Here is a 26,186-nt window from a genome sequence, read left to right on the forward strand (position 1 = left end):
GTCGTAGAACGTCTTTTCAAAAGATGTAATATAAGTCTAAGGTGTCCCCTGAATGTGTCTGCGAAGTTTCAGCTCAAAATACCCCATAGATTTTTTTAATTAATTTTTTTAACTGCCTATTTTGGGGCATCATTAACTATGCGCCAATTCAGGCTGCGCGGCCCCTTTAAATCTCTCGCTCCCTGCCCCCCTGAGCTCTCTTATACAGTGCATAAACAAAGTTCACACAGCTAATATAACCCTCAAATGGATCTTTACAAGATGTTCGTCATGCATGCTGCATGCATTGATCGGACCATGTGAGTATAGTATTTATTTGGATGTTTACATTTGATTCTGAATGAGTTTGAGGCTGTGCTCCGTGGCTAAAGCTAACATTACACACTGTTGGAGAGATTTATAAAGAATGAAGTTGTGTTTATGCATTATACAGACTGCAAGTGTTTAAAAATGAAAATAGCGATGGCTCTCTTGTCTCCATGAATACATTAAGAAACAATGGTAACTTTAACCACATTAAACAATACATTAGCAACATGCTAACGTAACATTTAGAAAGACAATTTACAAATATCACTAAAAATATCATGATATCATGAATCATGTCAGTTATTATTTCGCATTCTGCCATTTTTCGCTATTGTTCTTGCTTGCTTACCTAGTCTGATGATTCAGCTGTGCACAGATCCAGACGTTAATACTGGCTGCCCTTGTTTAATGCCTTGAACATGGGCTGGCAAATATTGGGGTCGTACATATTAATGATCCCGACTGTTACGTAACAGTCGGTGTTATGTTGAGATTCGCCTGTTCTTCGGAGGTCTTTTAAACAAATGAGATTTACATAAGAAGGAGGAAACAATGGAGTTTGAAACTCAATGTATGTCTTTTCCATGTACTGAACTCTTGTTATTCAACTATGCCAAGGTAAATTCAATTTTTGATTCTAGGACACCTTTAACTTCTGGTAGACTTCCACAAAAAATCAATAACAACAGAGTCCCTCTAGAGTAGGTTATTTCTGACAACAAGCAAAATAAATAATTAAATAACATTAGCTACAAAGTTAAAACTATGTCTAGCCAGTATTATTTTTGGTTACCAGTTCTTCTACTGCCAGTAGAAGAAAAGAACCGTTACTTGGCCAAACTTATATGCGACAAAGTTACTACTAGACCTGTTCAACAAACAGACCTGAAGTTAACTTTGGGCCAGGCACGTAACTCATTCTCATTGCCTAACCAAAACATTACAGTTACAATAAGAGTTCATCTGGAACTAAAATAATTAGGATCTCAATTGGATGACATTAAACTTGAGCAGATACATTTACTCAAAATACAGTAATAAAAAAAGAAACATCCTAATTTATATATTTCAAACAGGGTGATGAAGAGCAGCAATTAACTATATATTTTGCTACAAAAGCACTTTTTCTGCAGTGACTCTGGTTAAACTAATGAACTCTTCAATTGAATGAACTGAACTGAACTGAACTAAATGAACTGATTCACCAATTCAAATGAACTGATTCACTTATGTCTTACCTGTCCCAAAACTACAAATTCTAGGATAAGCAATTTGAATAAATTTGAAAATAAATTTGATATTTTTTTTTAGATAGCCTTTAAACTGTCTAAAATTTTTACAACTATTATACTGCTTTAAAAGTATAGTTCACCCAAAAAATTTAAATTCTTTGATCATTTTGTTGTTCCAAATTCAATGTTGTTTTGATCTTTTTTTGTGTTCAGAAAGAAAGTCATATAGAGGTTTGGAACGGAGCAAATGGTGACAGAAATTTAGTGTTTGATTGCAATATTCCTTTAAGATACTGTTTGTTGCATTGCATGTGTCATTCATGGACAAGACAATCCTAGAATGCACTGTGATTTGAAAAAAAAACTGATCAATATTATATATACAGTACCTCATTCAATACTGAAAGGTATTGATTAAAAAAGTTCCATCTAATTACTTTTACCAAATATTTGTGTGGTATATTTTCATGCTTGTTTTGTGTCATTAGCTTAGCAACATGCTAATATTCAACAGTTTGACTCAATTGTGAACCAACCCTGTGTCTGAACAAACCTACTTCCATACTATATAGTTGGCAAAAAAAAAACAGTATTTTTTTTTTTTTTTTTTCAGTATGTTTTTTTTTATTGTTAATAGTAAAAGAGTAGGCATAAAGTAACAAGATGACCCTGAGATTCTGAACTGTGTATCCAATGGGCACTTTACTATCCCATGAGGCCACGGGAGATGAGGTGTAGATGGCAGTTAAGTGACACAACTGAAGCTGTAGGTCACATGACATTGACAACATGTCAGATATAGTAGCCTACATCTGAATTCCATTCATATTATATAGAACGTACTTTAAGTAAGAAGTAAGTTTCAAACCAAATGTAGCACCTACTATACAGTATGCGATTTCGGACGCAGACCACGATGTTGGTGATGCTACAGTGCTAGTGCATGGAAACCCTACATTCTGTCACACTACTTAAAAAATCTAGTTCAATAAATACTTAGTAAATTTAATATTTAGTATTCCCCCAACACTTTACCTCATTCTGACATGCCTCAGCAGTCGGAAAAGCTGCAGAGAGTATAAAAGGACTTCAAAAAGAAAAAACATGCTAAATATTGCATTCAGAAATTCTGTTCAGAGGTGTCCCATGTGATTTTTATCACATCTGCAATCTCACATCTCACCCTGTGATGGACAGCACAGATCCAGGGAACACAGTGATATCAACAGAATGATTTGATTCCAGTTGGTTTACTTGCCACATGTTTTAGGTTAACCTGTTCAAACATCTGCATCTGTTCCACAGCAGTCAAACAGACGTGTCCACCAGAGAAGTTTGACTGTGGAGGGAAGTGTGTGTCGCTGTCCTGGCGGTGTGACGGAGAAAGAGACTGCGAAAACGGTGAAGATGAAGCAGATTGTGCAGCAGGTGAGTCTGCTCTCTTTCTGTCAGACTATGTGTTTGATTCTCCGCAGGGAGTTTTGTTCAAGGCTGAGGTGATACTTTGAACTGACTTTCATCCCAATGCTGTGGGCCTGCTTCAGTCATGGCTCTAAAAAGCACAAATAGAAGACAGAGAACTGTTTATTTCCTGAGCCCTCTGTTGTCTTGTTAAGTTTATGTTCTGTCTTTTATTGAAACTGGACAAGTACGTGTTGATTGAGACGTAGTACTACACAGTAATAGCTGAGTGTCAATTACAGCATTGCAATAAATTTAGGTCTGCGGTTCCTTTTGTGTAATTGTTCTATTTACAACGTGTTTTGCATTGTAACCAATCGTCGACATGTCTGTTGTGCATGTGTAATATGTAATAGTGAGACATTTAGGTCAGTCTACAGGCCAGTCAGTGACAGTACGAATGAGTTTTAAACAGTCTGGTCCAAAAGTGTGTACTGCAGGTTTTATTTAACATTCTGGCTCTGTTTGGTCATTAGTGACAGAAAAATTGTACATTTAGATTTTTTAAACTTGTTGACTTTGGCTGCGTTTACACTTGGCATTAACATGCGACCTGTATCTGGATGTTGTCCACATACGCATTGAAATGACAAGTGTAAACGCGTTTGTGATCGGAATGTTATCCGATCAGCGTGTCCTGGTTCGGAGGTAGTCGAGGACGCAATGTGGTCGGATCTCAGTGTAATGTAAATGCGATCCAGCCATCGTATCTACATTCAGAGGGCGACATAATTTAAATCCCCGCCCAGTCTCTCCGCGTGGCTGTCAGAAAATAATGGACAGACGCGGTTTTGACAAGAAATTAAAGTTCTTTGAACTTTACAATAAACGTCTGTCTTTAAAACAGTTTATTTACACTTGCATGATACCTTGTGTGTCATTTTTTCATTTTAATTATGCAACAATATCTAAACGAGGCGATCGCATAGGCCTATGTTTTTATTGTTTCAGTTTATTTCCAATATTGCATGCTTAACTTAACTTGATGTGACTTGTTTAACATGATCAACTCAGTTATTTTTCAACTCTGGAAGTATTTTTTTAAAAATTAATTTGATTGAAGACTGGCGATTGCATCGGAAAGTAAAGTAACTATAGTGAGTGAAAGCAATAGGACATTGTTTAATTTGTATTGTCTTTACTCTTTTCTGGTGTCGTATAGCCTACCCTTATTTAGTTCTAATTAATGTGATGTGCAATCTTTTATTTCTTTAATTCAAAGTGTTCGGATTCTGCCGTTACACACCGTACAAGATTAATGTTGGGAAACTTAAATTGGTAGATTAAACTCTATTTGTGATCGATTGTATTTTTGTGGAATAAATCACAAAAATTCCATGCTGTTTGCACTGCCTTGATAGAGGCTAAAGTGAAAGTTGTTTTACGCTAATGAAGCCATTTGAAGCATCTGCCTTTCAAACGCGCCTAATTTAAATATTTTGCAGGAAACAGAAATCCGATCAGTTATCCAGATACAGAGACCACTTAATGTGATCAAATATAAATGCACTGTGTCCTAATTGGCTAATGATCTGGGGCCAGTTGCATAAACTTAGTCACTATATTAAGACTGTGTCTTAAAGGGATACTCCACCGTTTTTTCATATTAAACTATGTTATTCCCTTAACTAAGACGAGTTGATACATACCTCTCTCGTCTCAGTGCGTGCACTAAATCGCTATGTCTTGCGGCGAAACTTTGTTAGCACTTAGCTTAGCCCAGTTCATTCAAAAGGGGCCAAGCAGAGAAGCTACCAAACACCTCCACGTTTTCCCTATTTAAATACAGTTACTTGAGTAGTGTAACTCGACCTAGGACGGTGACACAAAACAAAACGTTGCGCTTTTCTAAGCATGTAAAATGGATAACTATATTGTATGGCGGAATACCATAGCAAGTGCTCGGGAGCACTTTGACTTTGCGCAGTAATATCTTCACTCGTGAAAAGTCCTCTCACCGGCCCCCGCTCCCTCTCATTTCCGTCAATAGAACCAACGTGACCTGCACCAGTAGTAATAGTTTGAGCAGAGTTGACGAAGTATCAGGTTGTAGGAAGATAGTTTGTGGACAATCATGGTTATAACGTGCATCGTAAAGGGTTGTGATAACAAGGAGAAGGTATATAGTGCCGTCATGTTTCACAGAATTCCAACTCACCACATACAGCGGAGAGCTTGGTTAGCTGCTTTGAACAAGAATCCAAAAACACCGTTGCTGTTCGCAACAGTCACACTTGCACCACCAATTGCTGTTTGCCCGTGTTCTTTCGCCGGCTCCGGTCTGTTCTGGTTCGTATCTTTTTTCCCTCTCACGGTCCATAAGAGCTAATTCCTCCTCCGTGTACTCGGGTTCAAACAGATATGGCTCTGGGTCTGCTACAAACAAGTCATAATCATCTACAAAGTCCGCCATTGCAAATGATCTCTTGCAGTTTGCTAATAGCACAGGTGGTAAAAGTCACGTTGGTTCTATTGACGGAAATGAGAGGGAGGAGGAGAGGGAGCGGGGGCCGGTGAGAGGACTTTTCACGAGTGAAGATATTACTGCGCCAAGTCAAAGTGCTCCCGAGCAATTGCTATGGTATTCCGCCATACAATATAGTTATCCATTTTACACGCTTAGAAAAGCGCAACGTTTTGTTTTGTGTCACCGTCCTAGGTCGAGTTACACTACTCGAGTAACTGTATTTAAATAGGGAAAACGTGGAAGTGTTTGGTAGCTTCTCTGCTTGGCCCCTTTTGAATGAACTGGGCTAAGCTAAGTGCTAACAAAGTTTCGCCGCAAGACAGAGCGATTTAGTGCACACACTGAGACGAGAGAGGTATGTATCAACTCGTCTTAGTTAAGGGAATAACATAGTTTAATATGAAAAAATGGTGGAGTATCCCTTTAAGAACTAGTTTGACCAGTTAACCAAGGGGTAATCAATGTTATTTTTCCAATTCAAATTACACCAGTCTACCTTTTTATATAATGGACTTTAAAAAATTAGGACCACTCTTCAAGAAAAACATTAGTGTCTTAACTTTTAAGACTAGTCTAAGTGGTTTATGCAACCGGACCCTGATCTCCTTGATCGGACCACGGTGATCGCATATTAATGCCAAGTGTAAACGCAGTCATTTATGGCACTTGCTATGTGAACACACACACTTGTATATGTGGTTTACGGGGACTCTCCATAGGTGTAATGGTTTTTATATGGAGCTACCCATCACAGAAAACTTTTGGCATTTTTTGAATATCGTAAAAATGGTTTAGTATATTTTTTAAGCCATTTGGTTAATGAAGACACTTCCTATTACTTCCAAATATTATTGAACTAAAATGTAGTTCATTGATTTCATTAAAAAACGGTCAGTTTTGACTGATGAACAGTCAAAACTGCCCCCCCCCCCCCCCCATTAACAATACCAGTTATTTGACACAAGCTTCATAACTGAAGACAAAAACATCCTCTATAATTTGAGAGTATTTTGAATTTGCTTGATGTTGTGCCACATGATGTACACCACAAGTAAGCGATGTGACAAAACTGCATTGTTCTCATAATCAAGGTGCAGACAGTGTATAAGCAAGAGTTAATTCTGCAGTGAGGACAGCTTCATTCATTGTATCTGGAGTGTTTGTTAGAGTTCAGGCAGTGAACTCTCTGAACTGCAGAGCTCTAGCAGACGCGTGAAACTTTGTGAACAGCTTCAGTGATTATTATGAGATGAGTGTTCCAGTACTGCCACTCACATTCTGCATAATTTATGCAGCATTTGAATGACAGTTTTGCTTGTCAAGCTGCTAAAAGAGTAAAAGTGAATTGTGCCTTGCTACACAATTACTACACAAGTACTAACAATTATAATTTTTGTCTTAATCAAGCTGCCCTAGTTTTTTGTGTTAGTCAGTAGATGTCAAGTGGTGTTTATCTTGTATTTACGTTTAGAATGTATAAACTTCATTGCGTTATATAGCAATTTATAGCAATATATCAAACCAAGTGACATTTATTTTAAAGATAGATAGCACAATGTTCAAGCTAGTTTGATGTTGGGTGTGAAGGGTAAAATGATAGGGCGCATCTCAATGAGCTCACTAGCTGCCTAGGTCACGAACCAGTAGGTTATATCATGTACACAGATTCAGGCACTGGTAAGGACTGTAAGGACCCTGACTCACTACACATTGGAACACTGATGACTCTGTTTCCGGAGACATAACAACATCCTCATTGTACAACATCACTACTGGTATTTATGAACAACAGCAGAACTGAAATCTTTATTGAGAATGAGAATAGACATGAAAATGCACTATCCAAACTTAAATGATTAGAATTCAAGAATGCTTTGGAGTACAGACCTAAGTTTGCTCTTGTTTTAAAGAAGACACACAGCAGATTTTTGTAGAAGTAAAAGCAAATTTACAATAAATCAAATGCACTGTACTAAACATTTTATATAATATTTATATTTTATCAAACATATGTGACTCTAAAATTGCTATCAAATGAACACCATATGTCTAACCAAGTTGTGTTCCAAATTTGAAGTTGATATCACAAAAATTGAAGTTCCTATGAGATTTTGTTTAAGCACGGTACCAACAACAGCCACCGGGTGTCACAGACATTCTTTTGAATTTTTTTTTGTTACAAGTTGATACATTTCTGTCCAAATATCACATATCTATCACAAAACAGTTGGCAAATATGGAACTGTGAGACTCAGAACTTTCCGATGATATGTGTTTTGTCAAGATTAGAAAAGGTTTTGACTATCAAGTAGCTAAAATAAATATTGTAATATGAAACCTGCCACCACTAAGGGAGGAGCTCGCTAAAAAAAATTAAAGTACTGTTTCCATGCAATGCAACTTTCGATTTCAAAATGGTTTTCACAGACTGAATCTTGAGTTCGTAAGCTTTTTTTTTAAATTTTGATGATTAGAGCGTACAGCTCATGAAAGTCCAAAATCCAGTATCTCAAAATATTAGAATATTTCCTAAGATCAATCAAAAAATGGATTTTCAAAACAGAAAAGTTCAAGTTCTTTAAAGTATGAATAATTTGTGCACTCAATACTTGGTCGGCAGCACATATTACAGCAAATGACTTGCTCCTAGCACAAATTACAGCATCAGTGAAGTGTGGCATGGAAGTGATCAGCCTGTTGCACTGCTGAGGCACTATTGAGCCTTCAGATCATCTGTATATTGTTGGATCGACTGTTTCTCATCTTTCTCTTGAAAATATCCCATAGATTCAGGGGTCAGGCATGTTGGCTGGCCAATAAAACACCGTAATATCATGGTCAGCAAACCACTTGGAAGTGGTTTTTGCACTGTGGGCAGGTGCTAAAGTCCTGCTGGAAAAGGAAATCAGCATCTCCATAAAGCTTGTCAGCAGATGGAAGCATAAAGTGCTCCAAAATCTCCTGGAAGATGGCTGCATTGACTTTGCACTTGATAAAACACAATGGACCAACACCAGCAGATGTCACGGCCCCCCAAATCATTACTGACTTCAGAAACTTCCCACTAGACTTCAAGCAGCTTGGATTCTGTGCCTCTCCAGTCTTCTTTCAGACTCTGGGACCATGATTTCAACATGAAATGCAAAATTTACTTTTATCTGAAAAGAGGACTTTCGACCACTGTTCACTGTCCAGTTCTTTTTCTCCTTAGCCCAGGTAAGATGCTTCTGACGTTGTTTCTGTTTCAGAAGTGGCTTGGTAGTACTTTTCCTGAAGATGTCTGAGTGTGGTGACTCTTGATGCGCTGACTCCGGCTTCATTTGACTCATTGTGAAGCTCTCCCAAGTGTTTGAATCGGCTTTACTTGACAGTATTCTCAAGCTTGTGGTCATCCCTGTAGCTTGTGCACCTTTGCCTACCCAATTTCTTCCTTCTAGTCAACTTTGCATTTAATATGCTTTGATACATCACTCTGTAAACAGCCACCACATTCAGTAATGACCATCTGTAACTTACTCTCTTTGTGGAGGGTGTCAATGATTGTCTCCTGGACCATTGCCAAGTCAGCAGTCTTCCCCATTAGTGTGGTTTCAAAGAACAAGAGATACCCGGAATTTATACTGTAGGGATGGTCATTTAACGAAACTCAAATGTAAATATTCTAATATTTTGAGATACTGGATTTTGGACTTTCATGAGCTGTACGCTCTAATCAACAAATTAAAAAAAAAAAAAAACTTTTGAAATGTTTTACTTTACATGTAGGGAATCTAGTATAAATGAAAGTTTCATTTTTTAAAATAATTTACAATAAAAAAATGAACTTTTTCATGATATTCTAATTATATGACCAGCACCTGTATGTATGAATGTCATAGGCTGTGGTACCAAGTAATTATTCTGAAGAAGCAGAGCCGGCAAAAAAGATGTCCTTGACATCCTCGCCCAAGGTTTTCTTGATAAATTGTCTAGGCTCCTGGGTATTGATGTTAGTGGCAGGGCTCATACTCGTGTGTCATTCTCATTGAATGTTTCAACACTTCTTGTGGGAGGTGCTTGAGCTCTGCTTATTAAACATAGTTGTTTTACCTCAGCCAATCAGGTGTCTTCACAGACTTCCACTGTGAATCTCGCTGCCCTACTTTTAAGAAGCTGTGAAAATTGACTCTTTCTCTAGCTTCCTTTTCCCTTGCTCTGCCTAATAGTATATCTCCACTGTCTCATTAATGGCTTCTCACACTCCCTCGTTTTCCACAATCTCTCTCTCTCCTTCCAATTCTGCCTGTTAAAATAAAGGTAGATGGTAAAATATGATAATTTTGAGCTACTCATTTTATAAATCACATATTTTCCCACTTATAATAATAATAATCATAATAATATATTTTTAATATTACCAAATATAATATAATAAAATATAATATAATTATTAATGACCAAATAAAAATAAATGTGTGGTTTAAATTTACCATATACACTGCCCAGCCAAAAAAGAAAAAGAAAAAAAGTTGCTGTATGGATTTAAATAGGCAAATGCTTAAGAGTCTATGACTGGATCATTATTGCAGTGATTATTATGTTTCTAGCAGATTATATGTTTGGAAAAAGTCCTTCTTACCTTAATTAATGGAGTGTGTATTTCTTAAACAACCATGCAGAAAGAATGACAATGTCAAGATTCATCAGGTTGTTTGGGAGGGAGCATGAAGAATCATTTTCACACATGAATTGGCTCCTCTGAGTCCAGGCCTTAAATTCATTGAAAGTTTTGGGATGTGCTGGAGTAGTCTTTACAGAGTGCTCGACTCTTTCATTGTCAATACAAGATCTTGACCAAAAATTGATGCACCTCTTCATTCACGGCTCTGTCAATAGACAGAGCCGTAGTTCACGGACAAGCCACGCAATATCACGTTCAGTATCGAAGTCGATTCATCTTCGATACTGAACGCGATTTTGCGTGGCTTGTCCGTGAACTACGGCTCTGTCTATTAAAAGGCGCTCCATTTGAAAGCAGGTGATGGCGATTTAGCGGTAATCAGGGAACCGGCTTTACTGACGAAATGCGCGTGAGAATCGCATGCGATATATCGCCCAGCCCTACTCTTCATGGAAATAACATAACGACATTTATTTCCATCAAGAGGTGCATCAATTTCTGGTGTCTTCCTACATTTAGGAAATGAAAAGCTACACTCTCCATCAATTAGGTTTAGAAGAACTGATGCATATAACATACTAGAAACATAATAATCACTGCAATAATGATCCCTTAAGTATTTGCATATTTAAATCTAAACAGCAACTTTTTTTGGCCGGGCAGTGTATATAGTAACTACATTAGTTAAAATGAACTGTGAAAAATACTAAAATATTTGTTAATCTCTGTTAATTTCATCATAAGTTGTATCTGTTAATATTATTTAATGGACCTGAGTTGACATGAACTAACAATGAACAGTTGTATTTTTATGATCTAAAGTTAACAAAGATTAATAAATTCTGTAACAACTGTATTGCTTAGTTAATGTTAGTTAATGCATTAAATGTAAAGTGTTGCCATAAAATTGTAATTGTAAATATGTAATAATGTATAATACAATAACAATAATACATGTAATGATTATATTATGAAAAATCGAAATAATTATATTATCATAGAAATAAAAGTTATTTCAATTATGATTACAGCCCAGCTTTTATTTAAGTGGTCTTAGAAGGTATGCAATCCAGGGCGTATTTTCTGTGGTTATCTTTAGTGTATATAATTTAATATTTCATATCTGCCTGTGTTTTGAAAAATGTGTTGTCTAGCTTAGTTCTGATTATGATTTGGTCCACCTTTTAATTGTAATTAACCTGCAGGTCATTCTGTGGACAAACTGTGAGGAAGCATTACTGTGTCAACACTGCCATTTTAAAATATCCTTTACAGAAATAAAGATATAAATAAAGGTCTTGTTGTTATGATTAGATTCAGATTTAGTTTAAATAATGTAGCAAATTGAAACCTCAAAGTGCTTCAGATCCTCCTTTGTTGCATGTCAGTCCATCTGAAACATTAAAAACTCTTGCAGTGTCACAAGATATAAATCACAATGTTAATTGCCCTATTAAAGGCAGGGTAGGCAAAAAAATGTATAAAAAACTTTTTTTCAAAATTTGTTTAAACTTTATTTATATATCAATACATAATTAAAATGTAAGTACTCTGAAAAAGAAAGTATAAAAATCGAGTGTCTGTAGACCTCTCACGACTGTTTTAAAGACAGCTCATTATTTCCATTCACTCCACCCCCTCCCTTCTGGGCTCCTTCCAAAGCCACGCCCCCAAAACGCATGAACGTGTGACTCCGACCACTGAGCTGGAAGACGCATTATTTACCTGAGACGAGCGGAGAGGAAGGAGCACGGCATGTAGTGACATCATGTCAGAATCACATGTAATAAAAATAACTTTATAATTATGAAGATAAACAAACAAGATGTATTTTAGTACTCACTATCAAGCTAGCATATTGATATTGGTAAAGTTTAAAATATATATTTTTTGATTCGCTAACGAGCTATCTATAAGGCAAAGCTAAAAACAGGTTGCATGATACACGTTTTCCATTACCATCATTTACACTGTGATGAAGATGAATTTCGTGTAAGATTCATAACATATACGTTGTTCTACAGATCAACAGAGTAACATACACTCAAATATCAACTCACAACTGCATTGCAGACACAAAATAATAACACACACATACAACAAAGTGTGTACGACACACACAGATACAAGATAAAGACATCAGTAAACATAGTTAGAGAATATAAAAACAAAACAAAGGCGAAAAAAAACGTGCAGGTAAACTTACAGGTGAACATGGTAAAAGAGTTAGACAGAGGGTAAAATTATGCACAATTCAACACTATAGCTATCATTATTTATCGTCTCTACTACGGCTCGCTAAGTAATGTTATGTTAGCTATATTACGCAGCTACGTGTGCTAATGACACATGCTTCATGAAAAAATAAACAAAAAAATATGTATGATCAAAATACAAAAAGAAAGATTTACCTGTCCAGCAGAAATAAAGCCATCAAGGAGTCACTTTTCAGCCCCTTGAGTTCCCTCAGTTCTCGCCATCGCTGGAAAGCCACGCCGATATTAACTCGCGTTTTATTTCTTTGTTTATCCAAAGACTTTTTGTTCATTGCCTTTTCTTGTACTGTTACTGTCTTCCTTTTTTTGCCTGGTTTGCCTTCACTAACTGCATAGGCCGATACTGTGAATTTAGCTTGCTGTTTCTCTGCCATTGTTTTGGTATTCCTAGGATCCATGCCTCTTGGATTCCCCAAATCAAACGTGCGCGCGCAAGTGGCAGGTCATGTGTGGCAAAAGGGTGGTTGCCATGGTTGCGAGAGAGTGACAGCCGCCTAAGCCAATCCTATGTTTCGTCCCGGATGGAAATAATGAGCTGTGTTTAATACAGATTAAACGGTCTAGAGTCACTCGATTTTTATACTCTTTTTATCAGAGTTCTTACATTTTAATTATGCATGTATATATATAGAAAGTTTAAACTCACTGCTCAGACTCCTGATCAGTACATCCGTGCCAATGTCACAGTATCGAGCCAGGAGAACGATTCTATTTTCATCAAGGAGCCCTCATTCTCTCACTGGCTCGAAGTGATATTCGAGCCAGGAGAACGGGAGCCCTCACCTGGGTCTGATGATAATTGATTTCCTGCCTTGCTATGCGAGGTCTGTGCAGTGTAATACACCTCTAATTATCCACTGCCGAAGGCCTCATAACTTGAATCTACTGCAATGATGCTCAGACAGAATATGTCTCAATGCACTCCCATAAAGCACTCACTGAACGTGTACGTTTCTCAGTAATGCAATTCCTGTTGTTTTGACCTATAGTACCATTGGGTAAGGCTAAACAATCATTTCCCAGCATTTTTTGTGTTGATTCTATCTCATGTATGCTATTTTAACTTTTTGTCTGTTCAATATGAGCAACAGTTTGATTCACTTTGTTTAATCGAAATGAATGTTCTTGGTGGGCGCTTTTTTCATAAAGAGGCTCAAAGAGGTTTTTGTTCGCTTTTAAATTTTGAGTTCATGCACTATGAAGGATCTGTGTATTTGGATAGTTTTACAGAATTTTTTCAATTACACAATTATACAGAAATTATCAAACATATGGTAAAACATTTTTTTATGGTTGTGAGGGGGGAAATGGATTTAAATATGGTACAATATGGATCCCTAAATAAATCAAATTATTTATATGTGAGTGAGTGAGTGAGTGAGTGAGTTAGTTAGTTAGTTAGTTAGTTAGTTAGTTAGTTAGTTAGTTACGGAGCCCCACATATGACATGCAGGAAAACAATAGTAAGCTAAATCATGCGCACGCTTTACTAAGTCATTCCCTCGATTTGTAAATCGTGTGCACGATTTAGCAAATCAAGGGAACAAATTAGTTAATCGTGTCTACGATTTACTTTTTTCTCCTGCGTGTCATGTCTGGGGCTCCGTAGTTAGTTGACTTGAGTTTAATGGTGCTAAAGAGGATGTTTTGTTTTATACATTTTTGCAATATTACTTGAAACTGCCTTTACTAACTGATAAAAGACTATTTAATAGGTGCACTGAAAGGAATAATATTAATATACATCATCTGTGCACGAAGTAGGGCCTTAAAAACATCAGCCAACGATGATCGCATAAACGATTGGCCCTCTGGCTTGTCAATCACTGCCGTGACGTTCCTTGTGCGAGACGTGCGCGGCTGCGCACTCCAGTAACTTTCCACACTCCACAGGCGCCGCATACAATGTTTTTGTCAGGAGACAGGAATAACAACTGCAGATTATGAGTTACCTGCGGTGAGTCCGACATAATGAATCCACTAACACGACACAGCGAATGCCGGTGGTAAACACTCGTGTTCCAATACACGTGCATGAGTTTTGCGAGGCGTTCCCTCGAAATGAGCTGTGAAGGAGGGGGGTTGTTCTTACGCATGCGCTCATTTATAAAACTCACTAACAGTCTTTGGTTTCTCAGTCGACGAAAAGATCCTCTTTAGCACCTTTAATAGTTTTTCCAAAAGACATGAACCTTGCACAGTCTTGGAGGTCTTGGTTATTAGAAGAGAAAATTCTGGAGGCAGAGAAGTGCAAAACAAATCACAATTCTAAAAACAAAATCGCAAATTACAAACAGTGCAAATGTAAAAACAAAATTACAAGTCAGAAAACACTGCATAACCGAAAACAAAATAACATTCAGAAAACGCAGGAAAAAATGAAGACAAAGTGGACAATGTACAAAATGGCAATATGTTTACTGGCGCAAGGGCAGGACTACCTGTCAATCACGTGACATCACCAACCACAGCAAACCACAACCATCAACAACACTAACCAATTCCACATGGACAAAATCAAGTCCTGCCCTACATTTGTACTTGTTCTTGAAGACGTTTCAATCGGATGTACATCACAATAGGGAAAAGACTATTGCAACTTCTGTTTCATGCGGACTTTTAAGGTCTGTGTTAGGGCTGGACGATTAATCATAAAGTAATCGAAACCAAAATTTAGAACGTATTACCGACGTGATTTTCCCATTAAGAAATGTTACGACCCGTAGACACAATAACTGCTGAAAGTGAGCTGTTAAGTTGGAGCACACTTTCATTAGGAAAAAAATATCCCACCTTTAATAGTCAAGCATATTTACAGTACAAACCTTGTCAGTGAACTATGAGGGCAAAACAAAAACAAAATAATCGTTCATTAATCGTAATCAAGGTCAAATGTTCAATTAATCCAGATTTTGATTTTAGGTCATAATCATCCAGCCCTAGTCTGAGTCTGAGGTAAACATCCTTATTTAGCAACTTCTTAACAACTTACATTTTCAAAGAAAAAAAAAAAAACCTGCTTCAAAATTTTCATTTGAGGTATGACTATGATCTGTGATATCACAGATATTGAAAATCCAGAAGAAGAAAAAAAAACACATTAGAAAGGAACCTATGGTTTGAATGTCAATTGACTCCTGGCTTTTCAGGCTACAAACTGTGCGTTATGCTATGTTATGCGTCACACACACATTGAGTAGGAGGTGCTAAAGGTTACTGGTCTCTGACCTATTTCAGATCATTATTATTTTGTCATCATTCAATATCCTTCATATCCCTCGATGTACATAAATTAGACTTGCATGTACTGTAACAGAAATACACTCCTTGCTAGTCATTGATCAAAAACACACTATGCTGGTACAACGCTCCCTTCCTCCTCAGATACTTCCTAATCACCAGCGTTAGCAAGCAGTGAGTAACTTATTAAAGTCAATCTCTCTTTGGCGTTTGGTTAATTGAGTCTTCCATGTATTGAATTATGCATGATTCTCCTGAGCAGGTTTGATTATCAGCTCCTCTACTGTAGAAGCTCAAATTGTTCATCATGTAAAATCAAATGCAACAACCCGCTTAGAATTTCAAATCTAGTCACAGACTATGTACTACGCTAATTGCTGTTTACTAATGTCACTGAACAGCTAATCAATCAGGTACAGAAGCTGAACGAAGACACAAAAAGATATCTTAGGGTATGTTCAAATGCAATGCATTGTGGGATACAGTATTCTGTTCAATATGCTTGTTGTATACTAAAAATTTGGGTAAATTTAGTTATTAGAATTATAGTATTCCATGCAAGGTTTTATTGTGCACAGTATACATACTATATAATACAGCAATAATAAGTACAGCAGTATGCTGGCATGCTATTCCAAACTTGTATAGGAATATTCTGGATGAAGTACAAGTCAAGCTCTATTGACAGCATACAGCATGTGACATACTAGAGCTTGTAGTATAAACTTGAATATCCCTTCAGTGTTTCATATAAAACCTGAAAATGAATGCTTGTTAGTTTGTTGTTGCACTATTCTGTGTATATTTGTATTTGTTTTTTGTTTTTTATTTAATCTTCCCACTGGCCATAATCTGAACTACCTTCTTAAAATGTTCTGTCTTGTCGAAGACTAAAGGATTTTGTGTCTTAGGGTGAGTAAACTGTTGCATGGAATTACTGAAACATATCTGGCCCCACTTTTGAGTACACTTGTGCCCAAAATATAAACGATTTCCCATAATAAACCACAAAAACCATTCACTGTGGTGAATTATGTGTTCGGAGTCTTTCAGTAGGCACTATTAGAGGCTAATGTGGGTGGATTGGTCCGCCATACCTCTCTCCCCTCAGGCTGCGCACGGCCCACAGCTTCACCTCTACTAATCAGAACCTCTCATCATCACGGCAGTGTAGTTTCCAGGGAACTGGGTCAAACTGGCTTCGCTCCAACATTCACCACTACTGGGTCTCCTTAGAAGCACTGCTGACTGGGCTCCAGCTCAGAGCTATAGAAAAATCAATGCAGACCCATCATTTACTCAGATTCCAAAACCCTGCCAAGCATATTCATTATTTTCCCTTCGCTTTTTCACCTTAAATACCTAGTATATTACATTTTTTTTGTCAATACAAAATCAGACTCTATTCATTTTCTTAACATGCATCCCTGGTCGTATTGTTCAAAATACATTGGTGTATGTTAGTCAAAAGAAAATGTAATAATTTGGTTCAGTTCTGAAATAACTTTCCTTCCTGAGGTCATCCATCACTGTAAAAACATTTTGTTAGGTAACCTAAAAAATTAGCTTCTTTTAAATGATTAATTTTTTTTTTCAATTTTATTTTATTGTTATTGTTGCTCCAGTGGTTACTCCAATTAAAGTAATTTTATGTCATGGGTCAGATAGAAATAGTTCCTTAAGATCTAATTTGTATTGGTAATAATAATCACAATCAATTATAATATGTCACGTAACAGAAGAGGACAAACAGGTACAGTGCTCAGCGTAAATTAGTACACCCCTTTAAAAAAAGTAACAATCTCAATGAACACAAAAACAATTTACAAAATGTTGACAAGACTAAGTTTAATATATCATCTGTTTAAAATAAGGTTAATAATAAAGTTTTACTCAAATTAGGGTGATGCAAAAATAAGTACACCCCACAACAAAAACTACTACATCTAATACTTTGTATGGCCTCCATGATTTTTAAACACAGCATCAAGTCTTGTAGGCATGGAATGAACAAGTTGGCGACAACCAGCAGCACTCATACAGCCCCACATAAGGACACTGCCACCACCATGTTTCACTGTAGGCACCATACATTTTTCTTTGTATTCCTCACCTTTGTGACACCATAAAGTTTTGAAGCCATCAGTTTCTAAAACATTTATCTTGGTCTCATCACTCCAGAGTATAGAGTCCCAGTAGTCTTCATCTTTGTCAGCATGGGCCCTGGCAAACTCTCTGTGAGATGGTTGCAGTTCCATCTTTTTAAATGTTTTGTACCACTTTTGCTACAGTATTCTGACTGATAAGTAAAGCTTTGCTGATGTTCTTGTAGCCTTCACCTTTCTGGTGTAAAGAAATGATTTTCTTTCTCAGGTCTTGTGACATTTCTCTTCCATGTGGTGCCATTGCTGACAACATGAAATGGGAAGGGTTTTTAACACCCTTTTATAGTCAACTGCCTGCTGGACACCTGTGTAATGAATAATTATACTCACCTGTTGTTGAATTCTTGTTAAATTAGACATTTGTAGTCTAAAATGTAGCTTTGCTCCAGAGACTTTCAGTGGGGTGTACTCCTTTCTGCATCACCCTAATTTGAGTAAAACTGAAAATTTTGTTCTTTAAGTTATATTATTAACCTTAATTCATGTTATAAGTTAAACAGATGTTATATAAAACTTGTCAACATTTTGGAAATTGTTTTTGTGTTCATTGAGATATTGTTTAAAATGTTGCTTTTCAAAGGGGGTGTACTCATTTACGCTGATCACTGTAAGTAAAATAGAAATCTGCCGATCTGGTGACAATGAGTGTCTGAGGTGGGTGTCTGATACCCCTTTTCCACCAAGGCAGTTTGAGTGCTGGTTCGGAGCCAGAGCCTAGTTTCAAATCAGTTCTTTGTCTTTCGACACACAAAGCACCAGCTCCGAACCAGGAAAAGTGGTTCGTAAGTAGCACCAAAACATTGCTGGGCTAGAAGTAAGAACTGCTTGCATCAGGGGCTGGAGGTGGGGTTACCGTGACCAACAAGAAACTTGTGACCGCCATTTTTGAAATAGCAGCTAATCGAGCTAATAGCAGCTCAATTGTAATCTCCGTCTATATACAAATTACGGTGAACCATGTTTGGATGCCGATGTAGGTTCGCAAAGCCATGAGCATCAACAGTAGTGAAACATCCGCGATTGTTGATAGAAGGCTTGTTCGAGATGCTTCGGAGCAGCGCGGACCGATTCGGTGGGTGCCGCGGATCCGCGGGAACGCTTGTAGAGCATACGACTCCTTGTGCTTTTGGATCGTTCTCGCGGAGCTTTGATGTCATGCCCCGATCGCTATGCGAGAAGCCGATGCATCTCGTAGAAGCTTGGTGTGTTTGTGTTTGGCGCTGCAGCGCTAGCTTTGCTGTGAAATATGAGATATGATATATGAGTGAAGAAAAGGGCCCATCTAGCTTGACGAGGGTTAATACATTTGGCTTCCCGCAGAAATTCCAGGTTTCTATGATCCGTGATGACCTCGAAGCTATGATTAGCTCCCTCCAGCCAATGTCTCCATTCTTCTAGGGCTAGCTTGATGGCAAGGAGTTCTCGATTACCGATGTCATAATTCTGCTCCGCCGGGGATAGCTTCTTATAGAAGAAGGCGCATGGATGGAGACGTGGACGATCCCCCTGCCACTGTGACAAAACCGCTCTGACCCCGGTGGTGGAGGCATCAACCTCGACGATGAAAGGGAGATTTGGATCAGGATAAACCTGGATCGGAGTGGATTGGAAGACTTCTTTCAGATGATGGAATGCTTCGATAGCAGATGGGTCCAGGACAGAGACTTGGGCCGCCCTTTAGGAGTGAAGTGAGTGGTGAGCTTAGCAAACTGTAGTTGTGGATGAATCGTCTGTAGAAGTTAGCGAATCCCAGGAAATGTTGAAGTTCCTTTACACTGCTGGGCTTGGGCCAGTTCTGAATGGTGTCCATCTGGATGTACTGGATGTACTCCTCCATGGCCTTCTGCTCCTTGGTGGACAATGGGTAAACTCTGCCTTTGGGAGTTTAGGAAAACCTTCCAACCATGTCATTATGTGTAGTGAGTTGGCTCACATGATTTATGTTTCATGTTTCAAAACTACCATTAAGGGAACATATAGTGAGCATCAAAACTCCCTGGTTTTCACAATGCATTGTGGGACTTTTTAGGGAGTGAACGTTTCAGTGCACTGGTTGGATTTCGTGATTGAGACCGCCCTTAAAATGGTCGACTCTTGTTGATCATTTATTTAGCAACCAATCAATTTTCAGTGGAGTCCTGTTTCTTGTTACTGGATGTCCTGTTTTACTAATAAACAGTAGTAAAATGGGATTTACGTTGTTTTACTTTGATGTTAATGGTTGACTGCAAATTAACTGTAAAGTCAGTTTAAAAATAAGCAAAGGTTAAATGTGGACCATTCTGGCTTGGAAAATAAGGCAAATTCTGATCTGAAACCTGAGGGGTATATATCAATGTTTGTTGTACTGTATTTTGAAGTGCTTTAAGGATTTTGCTTCGTGACTGGAATAAATGAATCATCTAAATGGAGGGAGTTTTGGCACAGTGATGATAATTGCCTGTTCCCTCACATTAATCTGCACTTAATCTAGGCTAATCTCAAGCCAGAGGCCTTTATACTGAAGCTCTTGTACATGCGTCAAATGGAGGACTGGGAAATTGGGTACATCTATATCTGGACCTTTATTCTAATAACAGTATTTTAAACTGTTTGAACTTTTGAAAGAAAAACAAACAGCTAGTGTGAATGGACTACAGAGAATTTGCTCCAATTGGAGACTATAGAAAATTATTAGTTAGATTGCTTAGAAAAATAATAGAGCATCTATGGGTTTGTTTAAATCTTTAAACCTGAATATGAGCTATAGTTGCAGTGATGCTTGCCTTAGTAAACACACTTTCTGTCCATTAAACTGATGTGTATTAAAATGGATTTTTCTCTTTGGTGAATATAACCACACTAACTGGCTACAATCAAATTGCACAAAACCGTTCAATAGCACATTCACCTTAATCTTGTTTCTTGTCTTTCCTAATTTCATGTCTCCCTCCCTGTTATGCTCCTCTTGCATTCCACTTATCTCCATCTTCAAACTTGTTTCTCAGAGATCCCATTAAACTCTTGCCTTTGATCTGCAGGTCCTTCACTCTGTCTTTATGTGATCTCTTAAGATCCCTCTATTATACTACCATCTCTACTGATCTCTTTTTATATTTGTCTGTGTTTGTCTTAAATCTCCCAATCAGGATTTAAATAGATAGTTAACCCCAAAATGTAAATTTATTCACCTCATGTCGGCCTAAACCCAGTGTTGTTTTTGACCTCAATGACTTTCCTTTTATGCAAAATAAGAAAGGTTTGGACTGACATGAGAGTGCGAAAATGATGAATGAACTTTAATTTTGGGGGTGAAATATCCCTTTAAAGATGCCATATTAAGCCCTTTTACAAAGTCTTGACAAATGTCACCCTGGAAGAAAACTCAAGACTATAATCGAGGTGTTTCAGGGAGTTCAGAAACAGTGCACACTGAAATAGAAAATAACTTCCTTTGAAGTGACTTTGTGCTTTGTAGCTTTGCAGACATATTTTAATGCTCAAACAGTAACATTACACATTAAGGAAAGTTGAAAATGTAAAAAAAGCATAATAGCCCTCTTTAAATTTAACATTGACAATATGTTAGTCCAATATATAATGAATAAATCTATAAATAAATTGTAACTCTGTTTGATTTGAGCATTGCCAGATCCTGGCAAATATGAGATGTGTTCTGTTTCTACAGATATCTGACATGTGCTCAATATTTACAGGGATTCTCTCTGTTTCTCTTGCCCCACTCATTCCTAACGGGTAAATTTTGTGAGCCCTCTTTGCTTTACTTTTCCGCCCCCTTCTTACTTCTTACTTCAGCTGCTATCTGCCTGCTCCACAGACTGCTCCACAGGATAAATGTCTACCCATGAAAAGTCTCTAAACCTGTTAGAAGCCAAAAAATGTGGGTGGGATGATAATAGCTTCTTACAGTACAAGTGAAGTTAATCATTTCACAAAATAAACTATAAAATATATTTTCCTTTATTACAGTTACTGCTAGTTTACATGGTTTCATCCAGTGTTGCTGTTTAACCTGTTAGTCTTTTGTATTTATAGTTTTGAATTTATTATATAGTATTGATTTTTTTTTAAAATGTTATTCTACTTTCTAGTGAGGTCCTGTCAGTACGTTTAGAATTAACGCTACCATTCAAAAGTTTGGGATCGATAAGATTTTTTAAACGTTTTTGAAAGAAATCTCTTATGCTCACCTAGGCTGTATTTATTTGATCAAAAATTCAGTAGACACAGTAATATTGTGAAATGTTTTTACAATTTGAATATATTATTTTTATTAACCCTTAAATGCAGGCCTGTTTCGCCAATCATTCTATATCTATCTATATCTATATCTAACACGGAAGGATCTTTACCTGTCGTGATAATATAAAACTCCTCTGATATTAGAGTAACAATTACAGAAGAATAAAATAAATCGTATTTTGTTACCTTTTGGAGCTTGAAAGGGCTCCGTTTGAGCAGATGTTTTATGTCATCATCACTTTCCTCGTCAGAGCTCATTTCCCAGTAAATTCAGCAAATAATAGGCTAGTTTTATGTTTGAGGTCACGAATATGAGCCATTCGCGATCTCAAACATATTCTCAGAACTATATAATTTTCAACATCTTCAAAATCAATATTTCGATCGCTAACAGCTTCACCAGATACATCCAGTGACAGTCATATTTGATTGCGTTCAGTACTTGCTCTGCAGTAAATCACTGAGCCATTTCATGTTTCTCTTATTATTTAGTTTTCTGTCTAAATGAGTCGTCACTTCAGCATTGTGTATCAGATATTGCCACCTTGTGGAATAAAGGTGAATTGCACTTATTCTGTCATCTAAGATTCAATTATTGTCGTGCAGAAAAAATATACGTACACTGATACACACCTCGGGTCGTTTGCGACCCTATACAATTTTTACAAAAAATGAATACAAAAATAGGCATTCTTTTATAATTTTATGATTTTTTTCTTGTTATATTCTTTATAATGAATTGACTGAGGAATACCAAGAAGGTTGATGTCTAACTTTAAAAAATGAACAAGGAGGAGGGTAGTGAATGAATGAGGTATGCATTTAAGGGTTAAAGCTGCTGTCTGCGGCCCTCTATTTTTGGCCCTCTAGCGGTTAATAAACAGAACTGCATGCGTCTTGCGGAGGAACATTCTAGCCGGAGCTAGATGTATGTCTATGGCGAGTCACGCAGTTACTGTGATACTCTGCGGCGAGTCCTACCAGTCTGGTCTGAAATAGTCTGAATATAAACACTTATTATAAGTGTACCATAATGATTCAGGATAAGACAAAAACATGGTTTGGAAAATGGATTCATGTTGTATATTCTCATTATATAATTTTTGTACATTTTTAACACAAAAAAAGTTGCGGACTGCAGCTTTAAAGGGATAGTTCACCCAAAAATGAAAATTTGATGTTTATCTGCTTACCCCCAGCGCATCCAAGATGTAGGTGTCTTTGTTTCTTCAGTAGAACACAAATGATGATTTTTAACTCCAACCGTTGCCGTCTGTCAGTGGTATAATGCAAGTCAGCGGGAACTTGGACTATAAGAGTAAATAAAACACGACAGACAAATCCAAATGAAACCCTGCGGCTCGTGACGACACATTGATGTCTTAAAACACGAAACCGAACAGTATTTATATCATTTTTTACCTCTAATACACCACTATGTCCAACGGCATTCATCACTCGATTCTCTGACAGCGGCAGTGATGTCTCGCGCATATACTTCAATGAGAGCGAGACATCACTGTCGTTGTCAGAGCGCGATCAGACCAAACGAATCGAGTGATGGATGCCGTTGGACATAGTGGTGTATTAGAGGTAAATAATGATATAAATACTGTTCGGTTTCTCGCACAAACCGATCAATGTGTCGTCACGAGCTGTAGGGATTAATTTGGACTTGTCTATGCAAGTTTTATTTAGAAGTTCCCATCCACTAGCATTATTTGACTGACAGATGGCAATGGTTGCAGTTAAAAATCATCATTTGTGTTCTACTGAAGAAACAAAGACACCTACATCTTGGATGCGCTGGGGGGTAAGCAGATAAACATCAAATTTTCATTTTTGGGTGAACTATCCCTTTAATGTTGAAAATAGTTGTGCTGATTAATATTTCTGTGGAAACCGTGATTCATTTTATTTCAAGATTGTTAGATGAACAAAAAGTTCAAAAGAACAGCATTTATTTGAAATATAATCTTTTGTAACATTATAAATGTCTTTTGATCAATTTAATGCATCCTTGCCCATTAAAAGTATTAATTTATTTAAAATAAAATAAAATAACAATCTCACCGACCCCAAACTTTTGAACAGTAGTCAGTGTATATCAGTGTGTAACTAAGTTTCAGTGTGTTCTGTAATTGCTCCAACATTAAAATGTTATGAGTTGGATGGTGAGTGTAAAAATGACCTTTGTGCTAGCATCTGAATGAAATACTGTTTTTTGTTTGTTTGTTTGTTTGTTTGTTTTGCACACTTTGAATGAACTACCACTATGGAGGACATGTGGTTGATGGCCACAAATTTCAGTCAGACAGTCTCTTCCTTTTAATTCTTGATCACGTCTGTGTTTTCTGTGTTTCCCTAGATGCAAAGTCCTGCTCAGCGGGGGAGTTCCAGTGTCGTAACCGTAAATGTTTAGCACCGGTCTATGTGTGTGATGGCGATGATGACTGTGGAGATGGCAGCGATGAGGAGAAGTGCTCTCCGCCCACCTGTGGGCCGCACGAGTTTCGCTGTAACAGCTCAGAGTGCGTGCCACAGCCCTGGACCTGCGACGGAGACCCTGACTGCTCTGACGGTTCTGATGAGTGGACGGTGCGATGCGGGGGCGGGTCTGGTCGACCAGCTCCACCTCTCACCCGGAGACTGCAGTGCGGTGCTGGAGAATTTCGTTGCGGCAGTGGGGAGTGTGTGAGACTGACCTGGAGGTGCGACAGGGACCCTGACTGCAAGGACAAGTCAGATGAGGCGGACTGCCGTAAGTGTGCACTATCATTACTTCTTGTAGAAAGTCTTTAAATCTCACTGTACAACATAGAGTAGTGTCTCCCTTAATTTGACAATTGCTACTTTATATAGAAAACTATCAACAAATTACTTAAAGGGTTAGTTCACTCAAAGATGAAAATTCTGTCATTAATTACTCACCTTCATGTCGTTCCACACCTGTAAGACCTATGTTCATCTTCATAACACAAATTAATATATTTTTGATGAAATCCGAGAGCTCTATGACTCCTCCATAGACAGCAAATTAACCACCAATTTCAAGGTCCAGAAAGGTACTAAAGACTGTTAAACAGTCGACATGGCTGCAGTGATTCAACCTTAATTTTATAAAGCGACAAAATACATTTTGTGCACAAAAACAAAACATAAATAAGGTCTTTATTCAACAATTTCTTCTCTTCTGTGTCATTCTCCTATGGTGTTTACGTTCAATGCTTCCAGGTTATACGTCAGAAAGTTTTGTTTTTCTCATCGCTTCATAACATTAAAGGTGCCCTAGAATTAAATATTGAATTTATATTGACATAGTTGAATAACAAGAGTTCAGTACATGGAAATGACATACAGTGAGTCTCAAACACCATTGTTTCCTCCTTCTTATATAAATCTCATTTGTTTAAAAGACCTCCGAAGAACAGGCGAATCTCAACATAACACCGACTGTTACGTAACAGTCAGGATCTTTAATATGTACGACCCCAATATTTGCATATGCCAGCCCATGTTCAAGGCATTACACAAGGGCAGGACGTCTGGATGTGCACAGCAGAATCATCAGACTAGGTAAGCAAGCAAGAGCAAAAGCGAAAAATAGCAGATGGAGCAATAATAACTGACATAATCCATGATTACCTGATATTTTTAGTGATATTTGTTGTCTTTCTAAATGTTTCGTTAGCATGTTGCTAATGTAGTGTTAAATGTGGTTAAAGTTACCATCGTTTCTTACTGTATTCACGGAGACAAGAGAGCTGTCGCTATTTTCATTTTCATACACTTGCAGTCTGTATAATGCATAAACACAAATTCATTCTTTATAAATCTCTCCAACAGTGTGTAATGTTAGCTTTAGCCACGCAGCATAGCCTCAAACTCATTCAGAATCATATGTAATACATCCAAATAAATACTATACTCACATGATCCGATGTATGCATGCAGCATGCATGACGAACATCTTGTAAAGATCCATTTTGAGGGTTATATTAGCTGTGTGAACTTTGTTTATGCTGTTCAAGGCAAGCGCGAGCTCCGGGGGAGGGGGAGCACGAGAATTAAAGGGGCCGCAACCTATATATCGGTGCATAGTTAATGATGCCCCAAAATAGGCAGTTAAAAAAA

General features: G+C 37.5%; 1 protein-coding gene across 3 annotated transcripts in view; it reads left to right on the forward strand.

Moving 5' to 3' along the window:
• LOC125250184 (low-density lipoprotein receptor-related protein 8-like) overlaps positions 1-26,186 on the forward strand; it is a 143,061-nt gene that overhangs the window by 64,188 nt on the left and 52,687 nt on the right. For all 3 annotated transcript variants that reach the window (XM_048162632.1, XM_048162631.1, XM_048162630.1), the window contains exons 4-5: positions 2,847-2,969; positions 24,421-24,813. In XM_048162632.1, coding sequence (XP_048018589.1) covers positions 2,847-2,969; positions 24,421-24,813 — 516 coding nt within the window. The remainder of the gene's footprint in view (positions 1-2,846; positions 2,970-24,420; positions 24,814-26,186) is intronic.

Source organism: Megalobrama amblycephala, linkage group LG17, assembly GCF_018812025.1.
Source record: "Megalobrama amblycephala isolate DHTTF-2021 linkage group LG17, ASM1881202v1, whole genome shotgun sequence".
NCBI classification, from domain to species: Eukaryota; Metazoa; Chordata; class Actinopteri; order Cypriniformes; family Xenocyprididae; genus Megalobrama; species Megalobrama amblycephala.